This window comes from Pomacea canaliculata, linkage group LG12 (genome assembly GCF_003073045.1).
Source record: "Pomacea canaliculata isolate SZHN2017 linkage group LG12, ASM307304v1, whole genome shotgun sequence".
Classification (NCBI taxonomy): domain Eukaryota; kingdom Metazoa; phylum Mollusca; class Gastropoda; order Architaenioglossa; family Ampullariidae; genus Pomacea; species Pomacea canaliculata.
The window spans coordinates 23,606,978-23,626,606 of NC_037601.1; the positions used below are offsets into that span (position 1 = coordinate 23,606,978).

The 19,629-nt window shown below is 39.3% G+C and overlaps 2 protein-coding genes across 5 annotated transcripts in view; one reads left to right on the forward strand and one right to left on the reverse strand.

The window, feature by feature from the left end:
* Window positions 1-2,018, reverse strand: part of LOC112576820 (nucleoporin SEH1-like) — a 22,182-nt gene extending 20,164 nt beyond the window's left edge. The window contains exon 1 of the mRNA XM_025259578.1: window positions 1,790-2,018. Coding sequence (XP_025115363.1) covers window positions 1,790-1,900 — 111 coding nt within the window. The 5' untranslated portion in view covers window positions 1,901-2,018. The remainder of the gene's footprint in view (window positions 1-1,789) is intronic.
* Window positions 1-19,111, forward strand: part of LOC112576821 (neuralized-like protein 2) — a 22,070-nt gene extending 2,959 nt beyond the window's left edge. The window contains exons 1-4 of one of the 4 annotated variants that reach the window (XM_025259580.1): window positions 2,173-2,398; window positions 9,796-9,969; window positions 10,792-11,510; window positions 18,557-19,111. In XM_025259580.1, coding sequence (XP_025115365.1) covers window positions 10,802-11,510; window positions 18,557-18,672 — 825 coding nt within the window. In that variant the 5' untranslated portion in view covers window positions 2,173-2,398; window positions 9,796-9,969; window positions 10,792-10,801 and the 3' untranslated portion in view covers window positions 18,673-19,111. Of the gene's footprint in view, window positions 1-2,172; window positions 2,399-9,795; window positions 9,970-10,791; window positions 11,511-18,556 lie in introns of those variants that run through there. The other 3 variants (XM_025259582.1, XM_025259579.1, XM_025259581.1) reach the window with 3 other exon arrangements.
* Window positions 19,112-19,629: the final 518 nt, after the last annotated feature.

Here is a 19,629-nt window from a genome sequence, read left to right on the forward strand (position 1 = left end):
GTTTTTCCAAGTGGTCACAACTATGGACCTTCTATGACTGGAGGATCAAAACAATTCTCTGCTTTAACATTTTCATGCAGTTTTCTCTGCATGTGATTGCACTGATGCCTGCAGTCTCCTAGCAATTTCATTTCTGTTGACCTGAATCTCTATTGATCTATTCTACTTTCCCACAGACTACACAATGTCTTTTGGAGCTTTAGATCTGAGCTGTAACAACTCAAAATCTTGGCCTCCATAGAGGATGTAATATATAGCAGATAAATGATCCAGGCCTTCCACTAATGCCAATGACAGCACAGCTGGATTTCAGTCTTTCCTTTGTGTTTTGATTTTGTTGATGTTTGATGACATATATTGGACTGTCCATAAGTGTCTTATGTACATTTATTAGTGCTCCTCTTGTAAGGCGCTTTGAGCCTTTTGCTAAGTCAGGAAATGTGCTATATAAATTCCCTTTTATTATTTCAATGAAGAATAAATGAACTTGATTTTATAAGTGTTTGAATTTATGGTTCATGAAATGAGAGCAGACTGGTTGATCTCCCTACTATGGCCCCTCTCAGTCACCACCCAATTTGGGTGCATTTTACGAGGAAGGTTTTACTGTTTTTGGGTATTTGAACCTCTACAAATTCCTAAGGTTCAATCATGTATAGTTTAGTACTTTAAGAATATACAAACTTTAATATTATTCTATGTTGCTGGAGCAAAATAAATTATGATCTTTCAAGGAATCTAAAACACCACTCTGACCTCTGGGCACCATTTACATGCCTAGCATGGATTGAAATCAGCTCTGATGTAGGATGCCATTTGCAGGCAGGGGTGATCTTTGTATGGTAGTGTGTGGGCGAGGGGGCGGCGATGGTGGGTGGTCGCCGATAGAGGGCCGGTAGTCCAGCGCTTGTTAGGCAGAAAATGCTGATGCATGCCAGTAAAGTAAAGGTACGATTGTGAAAGACCGCAAAAATAGATCTGCTGATGCATGCGGGAATAGTGCTGATGCATAAGACCGTGAAAATAGCGCTGATGCATAAGACTGCAAAAAGTGACCCACCCGAGAGGTATATAAGGGCAGAGCTGAGACGCAAGGAGAGGGGAGAAAACTGCGAAGTGAAAGCACAAGACAAGTGACGCAGCCATGACTGTGGATCTAGCCTGCATTAAAGAGTTGTGCAACTGCTGACAGGTTCCTGCCTTTCTGAGTACTGGACTGTTGTGGTCACTGTTCGACTCCCCTCACCACGCACCACTTGGTTACAAATATAAGGAGACAGAGCAGAGGTGTGGGGTGCAGTTGGTGTGAGGTCAGAAAGTGTGTTGGATCGAGGTTCGCCAGAGCCAGCAGCATCGACTGGCATCAGAAATATAATCTAGAACCCACGAGAGCGTTGTCTTTTGTGTTGTTGAGGAGAGATTGGGGAAAAGCCCGAATCTTACCCTGTTACATTTGGAAGGACTTACTGACTGCAGGTAAAAAATCGCCAACTTTGAAATTAGATAATAAACGGTTGCGTTTCATGGGTTGAAATATAACAAATATATTTATATTATCTCTGCCTACCATAATCTGTTTATCTTACTTGGTCCACTCTGGTTGGTCTTTGATGTGCGTATACATTAAATTTGTTGTGCAGCTGTTCACACTTTAAATTGAAGTTTAACAATGATCGTGTTTGTGAAACTGTGATTTATAAAATGAAAGTGTATTGTCAATGTCTTCTGACATTATCACAGAGTAAACATCAAGCAGGTATGGGTATGTTGACAACACTTAGGTACTTACTTTGACTGTCTGATCGCTGGAACAAGTTGCCATGCGTCGCCCATGAAAATCGTACGATACATCGTGAATTAAATCTTTGTGCTCGGCTGCAATTGCTTTCGCGACAAACATAGTAACTGCGTCAATTCTGATTCTTCAGTAAAGCAATGATGTTAGTGAGAGATCTCTTATTCCCCACTTATTTTGTAATCGCCACTGTAGTAGTATTCCGCAGTAAGCAGTCAGGAGAAGTTATTATCAATCACGCTATTGCTACAAATACCAGCTTATAATTAAATAAGATTTGTATTCTAGAGAGGATTCGAAATAAAAATAATAATAACATAATAATGTGTAATAATTTCTGGTACAAATCATAAAACAAATGATTCTGCAAAAAGTATAATAGTAACTCCCTACCGGAAGTTCAATAAAGACTCATTCTTGTAAAGTCTGAGCAATTTCTGCTCTCATGTGTATTTTAAAAACAACCCTTGAAAATTATTTGTCATTGTAAGTGCTTGTTGTAAATATTATCAGAGAATGCTGCAATTTTCTTCTCTACTACAAGCATCAATGGGAACGGCAGATAGCATCGTAGTGGCATTGACTACTGAGGCTTGGTAAATTGTGAGTACCTATATCATACCATCATTCATGTCATTGTCATTTTTATTTTACCTCCTAGGATAATCGTTGAAACAGCTCTTCTCACCATTCTGTTTAAGATGTTTTTATGAAAATGACGTTGCCGCTAGGAGTATGTACTGTTGCACTTGCACTATAAACTTCAATATAACATAAACATTCACCAACTGAATAGACAGGCAAGATTTCATGTATAATCTCTATTCATGTTTTAAAACTCTAAATGTTTTTGTTTGGTTTCTTGAATTTTTTTGAACGTATAAATGCTGTAATAACCATTTCAATGTTTAGGAGGTTATGGATTGTGTGGTTTGTGTGTGCATCTTCAGAAAAGTCTATCACACCTTTGAACATCAGTCAGACCAAAGACAATGACAATGCTTTATTCAGTTTTTTTCCTTTTAGCCCTCGCCCTTTAAGGGGAAATAATAAACTAAATAATTGAAGCAATTAAAGACTATGAGAATAATTAGTAGTAAACATAAGGTAAGGCATCAAAGGAGACTGGAAGATGAATATGTGCAAAAGTGATGGTTAAGAAAAACATATATTTATAAGATTTCCTGGAGCTGGGAGTTATCTCTAGAAGCTTCATCTAATTTTCTTGAATGTATTTCGGTAGATGGCGTTGAAGGCAGTTTAGGGAGATCAATTGCGTCAGATTGTGTGGGAGGCTGTTCTACAGCAGGCTCCCTGAGCATTTCAAACTTGATTTCAGGGCTTCTTCTAAGGCTAAATTCTTTGGGGTCCCAGGGGCCCCTTCTTCAGATTTTTAAGGGGTCCCTGTTCTTCGCCCAGATTTGAATGGGACCCCATTGACAAAAATTGAAGGGGTCCTCCGAACTTTTAATGCATACTGTACGCAATTTTTTGCGTAAACAGAAGGCCTGGATTTGAAAAAGTCTAATCTAGGATTGGAAATATTAAGTTTTGGAGAAGTTCCAGTGTTATTGGAAGAAAATAGTAGAGAAATTCTGGGGGAAAGTTTACCCATCAGTATTTTGTACATGAAAATGCATTATTAGATTTAAGTCTGTTTTTTTTTTTTTAAAGGAAGGACATCCAGAGAAGTGAAGTCATTTGGCTGTATTTTTGGTTTTAGCAGAACATCTGTAATTGCTCACCTCTGAACACTTGCTAGAGGTTTCATGGAAGCTCTGCTAGCATAGTCCCAAAGGTTAGAGGCATAGTCAATGATTGACTGAGTGTGGATAGTGTAGAAGAGTTTTCTTGCATAAGGGTTTAGGAAATGTTTAATTCTTGACAGTTGGTAGACTTTCTTGGAGATGCTTTTGCTTTTGACAGAGATGTGTTGGGACTACAATAAGTTATTGTTGATATTAACACCCATGAGTTTGTGGAACTGTACTTCCATTATTAATTGAACACCGATATGGATTCTTGTAAGTGGGGTGGCTAGGTTTTGTTTTTTCTGTCTAGTTGTTAGAAGCATGACTTCAGTTTTCTAAGGGTTGAGTGATATGTGGTCTGAAGCTCGTCGGCACTCAGCTGTAGGAGGGAAGCAAGTGGCTCAGTCTGTTGGTGGTGTGCGTGTATGGTGGTGTCCTCTAGAAACATTTCACGTGATTGGGATATGTGAAGAGGAAGATCCTTTATATATATACTGTATGTGGAGAAAAGAAGAGGTCCTAATACTAAGCCTTGATGTATTTAACTTCAAGAGGATCAGATAATTGGTTGTTTGCAACAACTCTCTGAGTTTGATTATTGAGAAAGGAGGTAAGGAGTTTGGTGCTGCCAGTACTTAGTTTATATAATTCTAGTTTTCTATAAGTAGATTGTGATCTATAACATCAAAGGCTTTCGCAAAGTCAACAAATAAGGCAGCAAAAAAAAAATGATTGTCATAAATATTAATATTAATGGCTAAATATTATTTAGCTATTGTTCTACCATTGATGTAAGTGCAGTGTGGCAAGATTGGTGGGGCCTAAAGCTGGATTGATTTGTGTGGAGTTCATACCTTATAAGGTGCTCTTGTAGATGCTTATGGATATGTTTTTCTAAGGGTTTTGAGAGAGGTGATAGGATTGAGATTGGACAATAGTTTGTAGAGTCACATGGATCACCTGATTTATGTATTGAGATTATTTTAGCTTGTTTAAGATGCATTGGAAAGTAAGATTTATCAATACAGAGGTTATACAGGTAGGTCAAAGTTCAAGTAATGTCTGGTGCTGACAGTTTTAGAATTTTGTTGTCAGTGCTGTCTGATCCTCTGGTGTTAGTATCTTTGAGTTGGTAAGAGCTTGATATACAATATACTCATTGGGGGAATGAAAAGAGCGGTATCAATTTGTTTTGACTTACAGGAGCTTTATAGTTTGTCTAGTTTGTTTTCTTGTGTCTTGTCATTTGAGACTATCCTATAGCAATTCCTGCAAAATGTGTGTTTAGTGCATTAGTTGGCATTGTAATTGTGGGACTGTTTTGTCTTGACTTGTTGGTTAATTGATTGATGGCTTTCTAGGTCAGTTTTAGTGTTCATCTTACATTCTATGAGTTTGCTAAAGTAGTTTTTTCATCTAGCTTTGTTTCATACCAGTGACAAGGTTTCTTTGGCTTTTGAACTCAGCATCTTGGCTGCTCTTTTTAAGTGTGTCTCTCACATTAATCGCAGTCTGGAGCTCCGAGTTGAACCGAGCAAATTTAATGTTCGGTCCACAGCTCTACATGCTTGTTGTATATTTTCAGAACTTGGTTGTGATTGCATGGTCTGTAATAAAATATTTTTTTTCAAGGGAGAGTTGTAAAGATCAGCTAAAAATTTAAGTGATGTGATATTTAAAAAAATATATTTGTTTTTCTTGTACTAACTTGAAATGTAAGATGGTAATTGTATGACTCAGAGAGCTCTCCATGAAAGTAGGTCAAGGAGCAAAAATAAAAAAATATTATGCAGCATATACAAACATATGCCAAACAATGAAATATACACTAAACATCAAATATTACTATTGTCATTTTCAGTTGGTGGAGTACAAATCCATGTCAAATTGAGAAACTGGCAACTGTTCACGGCTTTGCTGTGGAAGGCAATTTTCATTACTTTTATTGCAAAATTCAAGTTGTCTCCTTTCAAAAAATGTATAGGTTTCTTGGTCTAATGTTTACCTGAGAGTAGCAATTATAAAAAAACAAACTTTACCCCCAAAAAAATGCGTTGGCATTGCGAATGCAATGAAAATGTCTGAACTGCATTTTCTTCATCCTCCTAGTTCTAGTTTCTATGTCAACAACAGGTACTGTAATACGATTAGTAAGGATGTGTACTTGCAACCTTGAACTTCTCATGATTTCGCTTCGCTCATTTCACCTCCCGAGAGAATTCCCCCAGTTGTTTTCACCCTTGTGTATATTCATCCCCTGGCAAATGTTTCCAATGCGTTACGGTGCATCGCAGATGTGACTTACAATGTCGACTCAATTTGTCCTGATGCTCCTAAGTTTATTTTAGGAGATCAAAAATCAAAATCAAATCAAAAATCAAAACAGACTTTATTGTCTGCCCAGGCAGAAATTTGTTTTATCGACCAACAACAAACCTTGTATAAAAGTGACATTTGTCATCACTACTAGATTTCATACCTGAGTCAGACCACACTCGACTTTGTTTACGGAACTGTACCACGTGCGTACAGATCTCTACCCCTGCCTAGTCTGGGTGCGTCCTATTATCTGATGGTACCCATTTATAAACCTGATTGGTAGGTCTGCAGCTAACCCTGGCTGTTTTCAAGGGTGTTGACATATGTCTTTAGCGGAAAATTGTACAGGTCTTTGCAATATTCAGTCCGTTGGTTAAGTACATCATTGCTTTCTGTAAGAAGGTGGCCATTGTTTTTTTCGATGATTGAGGTCTTGTGTTGGCCTATCTTAATAAGGATCTTCAGTAGTTGGTAGGCCATTTTGCTGTCACCTGGTGCCATTTCATCCTCTATGTTCTGGCATTGGCTCTGGATCCAGTTCTCCCTAGCTGCCTTCATCCCTTTCTTAATGGTTCATTTCACTTCTTTGTGTTTGGTAGGTGCTTCAGGTTTATTTTTCCTTTCTCTCTTTAAAACCCGTCTTTAGTCACAGAGATCTAGGATGTTGTTCTTGACTTATTATTGTTTCTTCTTTCTTTGATGCCCTAGAACTTCCTGGGCAGTAGCACCTCTTTGATGTTTCCAGCGAGGATCATGTTACTCTCAGCTCTTGTTATTGTTATTTGGTTTCTCTTTGCGTTTTCTGTATTTGATTTTATTCTTCATTAGTACTGTTATTTATTCTTTTATAGTTCTTTTGCTATTTGTTTGTTTTCCTGTCCCTCGTATGCTGTCCATGTTTTGTTCTTGTTCTTAGGCACTAAGAGCATGATCCCTAGGAGAGCGGTCCGGTGGCGCAACGGTTAGCGCCTGTCACCAATACACTGAAGGTTGGCTGCCCAGAGTTCATTTCTCGTCTCGGGCACGCTGTTCTTTTCTCTGCACGTGGCATCTGTTTACAGGGCTGGCTGCCTTGCCGTAATATAGCCTCAGTTGCTGGCACGGCGTAAAACACCAACTCCCCCCACCCCCTCCCCAATGCTCCCTAGGAGTGTGAGTATGCGCTTTACAAATTTGCATTTATTATTATGTCTACATCACAGTCCACCAACTTCAGTGTGATGAATTTACCTCAACTGTGGCCTTGAACACCTTCAATATTTTGGTCTTGTGGCTTCTCCAGAAGGTGAATTTGGGGAATGTTTTGAGAGGTGCTTTGCTTTTATCAACTTCAGGCTCCTTAAGGTCATGGTCACTGTCTATGTCAGTGACTTGATACATCCTTGTCTTGGCTTTGTTGATGCTGGATTTGAAGTGTCTAGGCACCAGGATAAAGTTGATTTGATTAAGGACTATTCCATCTGGTGAGTGCCATATCCATAGCCATCTCCTTGAGTTCTTGTTGGGATGTAATGTGTTGGCTTTGTGCAAACTCTAGAAGTCTGATGCCCATGTTGTTGGTTTTATCAAGGCCAGATTTACCCACCATTCCTGCCCATTGCTGGCAGGCATCTGGGCCAACCTGGGTATTCAGTCACCGAGTACAGTGATGATGTCCTTTTTAAGTACTGCCTTTATAACCTTGTCTAGTTGTTGGTAGAACTACTACCACTTCATTGTCTCCATGCATGGAAGTCAGAGTGTATACTTTGACATTGGTGATATTGTAAGGTCAGGCAGAGACACGTATGAAGATAAGCCTGAATACAGTTGTACAACTCATGACAACTCCAACCACCTTCCTATGTATGAGGAAGCCTATGCCATACTTGTGTTTGGCATCTTCCCCACTGTTCTACAGTTTGTGACCTTATCCATTGTTGTCCTTATCCAAATCATGCCCCACCAGTACCGTTGTAGCTTGTGAGCAAGTTGTTGCACTTTACTGCACTGATTTAAGATGTGGATGTTCCATGTGCCAGTAGATGTTTCTTCTCTCAACTTAAAATCTTCTTTGGTTCCAGTAGCACATTTTTACTATCTCTACCCTCGAGCCTGCAGGCAAGGTGTGCAGTCTTGTTAATCTGGGACTCAACCCTTGTGGCATGATGTCATTTTTGTGATGAATATCCATGGTCCTATCTCTGGGCTTTTACCCTTGGTTGTACCCATCTTCCTCTGCAAGTGAACCACAGCTGATGGACCGTAAACTTTAGTTTGCAATTAAATACTGAAGAAAGGCCTGCATGTGCACACATATAAACATAATAGCAATGGAATGTCAGAAACAAAACTTGAATTTGAAAGTATATTTTATATTGGCAATGTCTTGATAAAAATTATAAAACCAAAATCAAATGTATATCAACAGTTTTGCAAGCAACCGCAAATAATGTTATAAATATCAAAATGGCCATGAAGGAACAAAAGGTTTCCCAGCCCTGACCTAAGGTATGAAGAAATGACCATGATACAAACAAATGTTAATCAGGCTAACCTGACATACTCAGTATCGTGCAAGTTTTCTAAGATGAATAGTTGCAAGCTTTAATTTAAATATGACATTCAGTTAGTGTATACATTTATGTGCCAGATGTTTTCTTTGAAGTTAAGAGAGCCTGCAGACTTTTTAGTAGCTCTTTCTAGTAAAGGTCTCCAAACAGAGAAAAGTGACCTTCGCACTCTTCTTCATCCTTTTGTTCCATTTCCTTTGTGGAAAATTGTGAATCTAGTCTGACAACTGTGCCAGTGAGATTTCTCACATAATCTGTAAGCTATAATATTTAAAATTATTCTTCTAGTATTTCAGAAGTTCATTTATTTATTCATTCTTTTTCTGTAAAGTAGTATCTTTTATTCAATAATGCATGACTTTATCACTAAACTAATATGAAAGCAAAAAGACAAAATCATGTACATGCAATCATGATGTCAGTACACAGTTTGCAAACCCCTTTTATAAGTTTTGATAAGAAATCATGTAGGGGACATTTTTGTGTATCACATATTGTAATAAATGATGATGACAGGCATGCTCTGTCGACAGAAATTGTCCAGCTCCCATTGGCCGCCGATTTTGTGTGCCTGCATGCAGGACAAACAGACTGCGGTTGTCTTTTGTTGTTTCAGCCGTGCGACTTTTGAATGGGGCTCTGCGAATGAATGAGACATGAATAGTTTTGTGCATGCAATTGTGTATGAATTTTTATTTTAATTGAGCTGCAACAGAATTGCCCTCTGGGATAAATAAAGTCTTATCTTAATAATCCTAATTTTTCTAAATCTGTCAATGCAACATTTTAGACACCAAAAAGTGAATTAAAAAACAGAACATACCATATATGCAGTCCACATTCACTTCTTGCTAACAGATGCGTCCTGCTGTCTGCTGGCATTTTCACTGAAATTGAGTGCAGCAAGAACAACTCTATTGCGAACAATGTTATCCCTACAAAGCTCATCAAGTTGAACACAAATTTATCACCATTAAGGATACATCAAACGTACCTTGTTTAAATATACCTGTATGCAATCTCTTCTGAGCAAAATTATCTTCAAATGAAAGTAGTTTACTATGGAATGAAAGCTTTCAATTGAGGCTGCCTAGCCGTGACCTTCTGCAAGAACTCTATGTAATTAAAATAGTTAAAGAACAGTTTAAGTTGGTGTAATTGAGAGTGCTATAGAAGTTCTATAGAATGCCATGAGATGAAAAAGGGGTAGCCAGAAGTTATTCCCATATACGTACATTTAGGCAGAAGTGAACCCAAGAATTTTGAGTATTATTTGCATTTTACTGTGTCATTTGTCTTGGCCTAGCAGCAATATGTGCCTTAGGCAGTTGTTTTTGCTTTGTGAAAAGAATGTGCTACTAATTGTGTATGTGTGAAGTACATCAGCTCCACCAAGTGCTAGCAACTTCTTGGAGGTACAGTTGAGAACTGAATGCTACTTCCCTTGATGGAAGAGCTGCCCTTCTGTAGATGCATGGAAACAACATGTCCAATCTACCACAGGTGTTAACCCCATCTAGCACTTTACACCCTAAGAGGAATCAAACTTTCAGTTAGTATTGTGACTGGTGGATCAGTCATCCTTTAAAGTACATTCTGCTGCCTAGATTACCTTAGGACAGGGGTCTCAAACACGCGGCCCGCGGGCCGAATGCGGCCCGCGAAACATTTTTGTGCGGCCCTCGGCCACGTCCGCGGTGTATATGTATGTTGTGCTTGGTGATTAACTCCCGCAGTGAAAATTACCCCCGTTATTAGTGACAGAGACAACGTCAACTTATTTTAATAAACTAAACTGCTTGTACATGTAATAAACTACACTAAATGTAATTAATAATTATAAAAACTTTATTTTAGCATTTAACTGCAGTGACAGTAGAGTTCGTAAAATTTAATGAAAAAACATTTTCTTTTCGTGGTGCGGCCCGCTGACTGGCTGTTACTTTCCACTGCGGCCCACATGCTAATATGAGTTTGAGACCCCTGCCTTAGGAGATTCAATACTTTACTACAGTTTTGTCTCATGAGAGAAAAATCATGTACGTATATTGCTGCCAGGCCTTTAGAAAAACCATTAAATTTTGACCTGCTTATTGACAGACTGGGTACCTTACCTCTCTGTTGAAAGCGGCAGGTAATTGTCAGCTAGTACATGGGAGTGGATGGGGAATCATCCTGATTTGCACTAATTTGTTCTTCATTGAAAACTGACATTCAAATTCTTCCTGTAAAATTCGCTGTTATTCCTCACACAGATCCAAAGGGTTAATTGATTCATCTCATTTACATAAACTAAAGTTTTTAAAGACCGTAGACCCTCAGATAACATTTTTTAATATTCCTTTTTAATCTAACATTTTTGGTTTTGTTTCAGTATAGGCACCATGCCAACAACCAGGTTCCATCCTTATCATGGCCAAAATATTAAACTTTCAAGTGACAATATGGTTGCTTATAGAGAGACCAGCTTTGCCCATGCTCTGGTTTTTAGTGAGAAGCCATTGATGCCTGGTGAAATTTTTCTCGTGGAAATAGAAAAGACGGAACGGGGTTGGAGTGGTCATTTACGGATTGGTCTGACACAGTTCAATCCTAGTGAGCATTTTGATCTCCCTCAGTATGCACTCCCAGATTTGGCCAGCATGGGAAAATCTTGGATCTCGGCTGTCACCAAGACACACAGTCGCATTCGCAGCCGGACTGGCTTACAAGAACAGTCTTCTGCTTACCAATCAGTTTTAGGTTCCACTGATGTAATTCGCACACCAAGAGGACCAATACATCGTAGCGCATTGCTGCCAGCTTGCAAAGCATACAGAGACAGAACAGGGGCAGAACATCATGGGTCTGGGCCACGAGATCAACATGGTGGAGATTGTTTTTCACAGAACAGCATACTGCCAACAGATGTGGGCAGCCGCATTGGTATTATGTATAAAGTGACAGATGATGTGGCTCGTATGCATTTTATTTTTAATGGAGAAGACCAGGGGCCTTCGGAAGAAATAATACCCTATCGCAATGGACCTTTATTTGCTGTGATTGATGTTTATGGTACCACTAAACAAGTCAGCATAGTACAGTTGTATGGAGGTAAGCAATTATTTCCAACGTTTTAACATGTAAATAATTCTTGCAAAATGAAAAAAATTATATACTGACTTAAAGTGTTAAATTGACACCATTAATAAAGTTTTTATTTTATTCTTTAGAATTATATAGCTAATACTCTAAGCCAGTGATGCCCAACCTTTTTCGGCCTGCGGGCCATATCCATTTCGGACAGCCGTGTCACGGGCCACTTCACCGCAAAAATACAAAACCAAAAAAAAAAATAGAGCAGATACCATTTTTTATTAGAAACAAGTTGTATTTACCATTAATTATGTACTAATTAGTGGGATATTTGAAGTTGTTTTCCCGAAACCAACTTCTGAATGTCCGGCCTCATCGTAGAGACACCAAGTCGGAGCACTGAATCGAAATCTTCGTCCATCGAAAAAAAGATTGAGAGACGCCCCTACATGAGGATAAATACTTCTTCTTCCCTTTTTTTGGGGTTTTTTTTTTTTTATTATTACTAACATGCCGATTTCCTGCACTGTGGGCAGAAGTTTCGCGGGCCGGATATGGCCCGTGGGCCGTAGGTTGGGCATCCCTGCTCTAAGCCATTCAAACCAGTGTGGGGAGTAGGGTTGGTCTAGGGGAGATCGTGCATATGGACAAAAAAAAAAAAACAACCTTAAAAAGGGGTTGTACTGATGTCAAGACTTTTTTCCCCTTTTATTTATTTTCTGTTTTAAATGTTATGCCTTCTCTCTATTATACAAAATTAGTATTTATTCATTATGATGCTCACAGGTTCTGAGATTAATAGGAGGGACTTGCCTGTTGTGTTTGTGGCATTTCCACAAGAGAGTATTAAGGGAAAATATGTTAATCACCAGACCCTCTGCCTTTTGTAATGACATCATGATCCATCATACTGTGACTTGAACTCATTCAGTGCAGTTGTATCGATGCCTTTGAACTGCAGGTATGAAGACATTCACATTCACGGTGAAAACTGTACAGGAAGAGCTAAATAGTCCACAGGTGAAATATTTGCAGGACGAATAACTTCACTGACCTTGGAGAAGTGTTTCTACCAGTAATATGTTCATTAATTTCAGTGAGACTCATGGTAAAATGATGAAAGTTTGGTTTGTGCAAGTTTGATTTTGGATACCCTGAAAGATATGAGAAAGGAAAAGTGATGTTCATGCCATTTCCTTGACCCAGTCATAACAAGGAGAAATGTCTCAGATAAATGTAATTGCAGCTGACTCATACATTTGTACCTAGAGTTTATCGTCAACTTAACTAAAGTCTCTGCATGTGGCACCTGTTGTTAGCCTTGTCATAAAACAATTCCCCCCTGTCACTCCCTCACCCATCTGCCACAGGAACTACACAGAGTGTTATTGCTTAAGTGAGCTGGTATTTTTCATACTGTTATTGCAGTCAGCTATGAGTTTTTTTTTTTTAGCTTTGATTCTCCTTATGTGTGGAATACAGTTTTTGATTATCCGTCATTGAAGCAATCACCCATGTGCACTTTAAATATAACTGGCTTTCCTGTAGAATACTATTACTCTGGTTGAACTGTTGACTCTCCCTCTTTGGGGTCGGTACAAGAGGAAGTGAAGGATCCAATAGCAGATTGGCTGGGAGCAACCAAACTTTGAGAGCTTATCAAAGAGTTCTTCAGAATGATGGTATTGAAGTGGAGCTGTAGAGGAGCCAGGCAAGGGATTCAAGGTACCTGAGGATAAAGATGTCTGAGAACCAGCCTTTCCAGAGCTTTCATCACAACAGAAGTCAAGGCCACTGGTGAATAATCATTAAGTGACGTAACCCTGGTCTTTATAACAGGCATGATGACAGATACCTTAAAAAAGCTGGGGAAAACAGCCTATCACCCCCGTCAAACCTACAGATACACTCACAAGCTCCCTGCAAAGAAGTACTTTGAGCCTACCTTTGATGGTGGGGTAAAGTGCTTAAAAATCAACATTATTTAGATGTCATGCAGCCAACCAGCAACTTAATTTTTACCATTTTGTATCTTTATTCTTGTAGGCCTGCTACTGTTAATCAGTGAATTCTTATTGTTTTAGCGATGAGCATTTAGAATATGGAGAAGATTGGGAGCAAGACTAGAATTCTAGAAGTCAGAAGACCAAAAATAGCATGTTTTATGTAGGAGGAATGCTTGGGAGAGGGTGAACTTCATTGTTAGAATTTCAGCACATTCACTGATCTTCAGAGCAGAATTGTTTAATCAGACTCACCATCTGCTCTCCAAACTCTTCATACCTGTTATAACCACTCTCTCATAGTCCAACTTTATACCACTCATGCAACTCTTCTTCGTCACAGCAAGGACACTGTCTTCATTTGAGCCCCTGCCATGCTAGCATCATAGGCAGTGTTCAGGCGGACCAGGCTGCCAAGACCACTTGCCAGTCTGGTCAGTGGCAGTCACTAGTGTCATCTGACGGTGTCTGTCTTCAGGGCCTATGTTCAGTCTCTGTGACAACATTACTGAGATGCTCTGGGCCAGAATAAGATATGTCATCCCTTCCTATCTTTCTGACTGCCCACCTGCAGCAGGAGAAGGTGGTACTTAGTAAACTTAGGGTGGGACACACCTATGCCTACCATGCATTCCCACCTTTTATGAGGCGAGTTTGTCCCTGGTGCCATACTTGACCTGGCGTCCAAAGTATCTGCCAGCTGACTTTCTGTTGTTGTTTAGGTCCATTCCATCAGGAGCTATTTCTTCATTTTTAAAGCTTTACCATTATGGTTCTGGTTGAAGGTTTTGATTTAATCATAACTTTTTGACTTATTACTTACCCTTTTATATTATCTTTTTTATTTTATTAGTTAATATTGCTAGAGGTGTCATTATATCACCTGGTCTTAGTTGCACAGCATAAAACTCAATCAACCCACCCTGGGTTTAGATCTTGTCTCCTGAACTCTCTTTATGTGACACCTGTTTTGTTGGGTACTCCAGTTTCCAATCTCCTCCCCCTCATAGTGTGAAATCACCTCTAGATGGAAGCAGTTCTGTATGTGCTCCTACTGTGCAGAACTGACTGGTTAGAGATTTGGTCTCATGTTGCTTCGCACCCGTGGGCCCAGCTTCTCATGCCAGGGGTGAACACCCAGCCTTTCTCTGGCCCACACCTTTCTTTTATGCTTTTCCATTTTCTCCCTTACCTGGCCCTTTCATCTATATTCCTTTTCTAAACAAACATCTCTCGGTTGCACTTCAGTTTTATCTTTCCTATCTTCTGTCCTCACTACTCTCTCTCTCTTGCCTTTTTCTCATTGTGCCTCTCTTTTGATTTCTCTGTGGCCTCTTTTAGGCAACTCGTGTTGAAGAGGATGGGATCCTGGAGGTTGAGGTCCCTGATGGGTTGCAGCCCATCAAACCAACACACCTTTTTGGCCCAGACTTCTCCTAGACGGGAAGGTTGGTGTGGTCCACACCAATCAAGCACCTGGTCAAGTATAGCTTTGCTATACCCTAGCTTTGCTGGAAGGCTGCAGCCAATGTGCTCTTCATACTCAGAAGGCCAGAGTATATTCCTTATGAATCTCTGGTGCAATCCTGCTGAAAATACCTGTGGTACCGCTTGGTCGTATCCCCTTGTTGGACTCCATGGTGAGTGGGAAGCATAAGGAACGAACTGAATCCTTTATATCATGGCACCAAAAGAAACAAACCTAGTAAAAGAGAGAAGGAAGCTTTGGATAGTGATAATGAGGTGAGAGATTGCATGAGAAAGAATGTGGAGGGGGCTTGGCCCCATTTTCTTATGGTAGAGGGTGCATAACTGGCCCAGCCACTCTCGTCCCTCTTGCCTTTCGCAATAGCAAAAGGGTTTCTCTCTGCCGTCTGAAACTCATGCTATCCTATATCTGTTGTTTAAAAGCTCACCCTGAAAACCCTGCTTACCATGTTTTTTTGTTTTTTTTTGGACCACAGCGTGCTGCCCTGTATGCCATTTGTACCAAGGAATAAAAGCCATTACCACTCTGTGTTGCACCTCACCTACAAGCTGCTGGAGTAGATATTCAGCAGGTAGAGCTTCTCCCTCTACTACCAGCTCCTCCTTGGACCCTTCCTGTTCCAGAGATCAGTTGTCAGCAGCTATTTTGTAATTTTTAAGGACAGGACTGGATCTTAAAGTTTTTTGTTCTGATAGTTTTGGGTTTTGATTAGATGGTGGCCGTTTAGGCAACAACCCTTCTTTTACACATGATTCACTTTTTTTTTACAATTTTCTTGTTTCTTTTGTTGACTTTTATTAAGATTTTGTTGTTATAACACTTGAGTAACTTGCCCCAAAACTTTTAAACATTAATTTACTTTGTTGCAGTGATATAGCCTTAGTTTCTGACATGGTGTAAAACAACCAACCAATCATCATGCTGCTTCACAAGCAGGATCTTGTCCTTATCACTTTGTTATTTTTATTTTTTAAAAAGGGAAAGAAGCAACCGAGGGTAGAGATTTCGAAATATAGTACTATTATCAGAGCACTCATTTGGGTAGTGCAAGAATAAATGGTTAATGTATCTGTAGAAAATCTATTTCCTACTCTTGGGGCATTTGCTGTGTTTGGTTGCTTGGACAGGGCATCGTGTGTGTGGTGGTGGTGGTGGGGGGGCCAAGCTGGCACATCTCCTCTGGCTGGCGCGACAACCATCTTGCTGCCGGTGTCCAGTGTCGGTATCAACTTCGTCCGAGCATCTAACGTGGACGGCCGCGCTTGACGTACGGCTAGGGGAGATAATTGTTCCACGCCTTTTAGTAATGGTTTTGGGCCACCCTCCACAGCAAGGAAGAAATGAACAAAGTAGGGTGCAGTGGCAAGAACTTTACTTTTCTGGGTGGCGAGGTGGAGAGCTGCCGACAGAAAGTCCGTCGGGAAAAGGACGTTAAAAGATCCACAGGACTTTGAATCATTACGGAGGTGTGAACCTTAACTGACGAAACTGTGGACAATGGAATCATTAGGAAAGTGTGAACCTTAAATGACAAACATATAAAAGTAGAATCATTACGCTAGTGTGAACTTTAACTGACGAAACTGTGGACAATGGAATGACTGAATGCAATAGCCATTGCGCACAGGACCCACGTAACCGTCCATTACAGTATCTAGTGTCTCAAGTTTCTTCTGAGAGAGAAATGGTATTGCTGGTAGCTGCACCCAATGTTAGGCAGATGTTGACCATGCTGCATGATGACAGAACATCAGGTCATCTTGGTCAAAATATAATACTTGCCAGTGTGAAATGCCACATGTATTGGCCTGGGTGGCAGATAACATAGCATGTTAGTGTAGACAGGATATCTAAGTTAAACAAGATTCTGTCTCTGTCACCGTTCCCGGTGTTAATTATTCCACATTACAGGAGAGAAAGGAGTGGACTTGTTTGAAGGACTGTGCAATCAGGTGTTGAGGGAAGAGAATACATTTTTATGTGGAACATGACATCAACTGCAGACTGAGTACCTAGAAGTTATTAACGAGAAAAGTGAAGCACCTTCCATAAGCCTTCTGTTCGTGGAGTAGTGACTAATAGATGACTAATTGCAGGAGGCACAAGTATTCCATGGATGTTGGTGGAAATTCTGATGGTTTTCTGAAAGAACAGAATTTCAAAACAGTTTTTGTGAAAATGCAGAAACTCATGAAAGGATTGTTAAATGACTTTGTATTTTAGAACTCTTACTGAACTGCAGCAGGCCCTTCGAAAGTGCAATATATCTGCAGCTGGCATAAATAGCATTCCTTAACAGCTGCTAACATGTCTTCAAGGTCTCCTCCTCCTAGACATCTTTAATTTTATGTAGGTGTTGGCTCACCTATCACAAATCTTCCTTTCTCTCTTGCCAGTCCACACTTGCGATGAGGTGAGTACCAGGTCTCCAGAAGTTCGCTTTCCCTCCACAGGCTCTTGCAACCTTCCCTGAGTGATAACTGCTGACCACACCTGTCTGTGGGAAGTGTTGTGTAGCTCTGCAGGTGTAAGAAAAGCCTGGGTACCTTGCCTTCCACCACCTCTTTTGAGTATGTGCAGGCTGAATATTGCATGCTCAATATTTTTAAATAAAGCAGAGACTTCTATGAGAGAGGTTTGCATCTTCCTTATCCTGCTGCGCATCTCATGTTGTAGGCAGCTGCCAGGAAGGGCTAAGTTTCAGCAATGAAGGCTATGGCCAGCTTCAATCTGGTCTTTATATTCCTCCCATAGTGTTCTCTGCTTTCACATCTCTCACTTATGCTTTTTAACTTATTGTAAGCTACAAAGTTGAGGTATTGCTAACACGATCTCATCTTACTATTTGGCATGTGTTGCTGGCATTATATAAAGCATCATTAACCATTAGCAGGTCTTCTCTATTTAGATTTTTTTTTTAACCATTGACCATCAAGTAGTTTTGGCGACTCATTTTTTTCATGCTATTTTATGGCTTTAAATTTACTCATCCCCCACACACCTTCTCCCTACCTTTCTTTAAATTTTCTTAGTATTTTACTGATCACAAGCTAGTTGTGAACATGAACTATGAATTTACTTAATATTACCATTTCTTGTGATATAGCCTCCCTTATTGTTGCAGCATGAATAGTAAACCATTTCTTGCAAGTATATTGCCATTCTTGCAGAAATTCCACTTTTAGTTCAGCATTCAACCTCTGTCAAATATTTTTTTATTTTGTTCACAGTACCACCTACAGCATTTTTTTTCTTTCAGGCATTTATTATACATTAAGTGACAAATACAATGTCTGTGAAGGCTTTTTATAATGGCCTTAGTTACTGAGAGCTTAAACATCTAGTAGGTGGTCAAATCAAATGGAACATTCACATAATAAAGTTTGTAGAACTTGTGGAGGTCCAGAAGGTATGTATGCATCCATCTTATAGTCATTCTCATGGTTGCATGCACTTGGCTAAGAAAACAGACTCAAGATTTTTCTTTTTCAACTTTTTTGCACCGATTATTTGAAGGATACATGCCTTTTAAATAATGACATTATATAGACAACTCTGTTCCTTTGTTTCAGTAACCTCTCTCCAAAATGCCTGCAGAGAGCATATTCTGCAGTTGATCAAGAAACAAGACATCAACCAACTACCACTTCCTAAGAAAATCATACAGTTTCTAAATTATGAATTGTAGTATTTTTGTGCTCAGAAAGTAGTCCATTTAGGGTATGAAACTAGTACAGCTGTTACACTATTTTAAGTTTCAGCAGGACTAGCTTTAATAGGATTTGGTGAGTTGCTGTTTTTCTTTTGTGAATTTAATGAAATCATGAAATCTTAAGACAAAAGTGCAAATAGCATTAGTTTTCTGCACCAAAATGAAGACTTCGACCACTATTAACAAGCTTTTTGATCTGTTTGCGCATAAAATTCTAGTCTTAAAGCTTGAAGAATATATAGCTGTTCCTAGCAGAGTTTGTGAACCAGCATCACTGAAATTTTATTTATAGGATGTGTGAATGTTATCAAATCATAGCTAAGATACGATGCCATATATTGGAAAGACTAAATGAAAATGACTGTTCCCATGTGACATTCGTGAACATTAAAGGATTTTTGTGTTTGTAAAACCAGTTTCTGGAACTTTTTTGTCTTTTTAGAGTAGGGTTCACACATAGGTGACCAAACAATAAAACAGTTTCTATCTTATGTTAAGGTAAAATTACACTTTTAAACCTAAAAGAAACCAGGTATATCAAATTGGATTTTTGAAAAATTTTGTGGTTAAGGTTTACACAATCAATCATCATTGTGATGTTTTTAAACAAAAAATGTTAGTCCAAGATTCAGTGGATTATAATTACACCTTACGACAAATTTAAGTGTCAAAGAACAGGCAAATGACAGATCTTCAAACTAATGTCTTCCGGTTATGGTCTATAACTTGTTCGTTCCTCCCTTTTGTTTTATGAGTTTTGTAAAAATTGACATACTCAAATGGACGACTTGGACATAATCGAAGGGGCTTGGCATAACCCATTCTCGTTTACTTCCACCAGAAAGCTAAAAACGTTAATATGTTATGAACCACAGAAGCTCTAAGTTCATCACCTCAGCTCATCTTACATTTAAACACTGCATCTGACTCCTA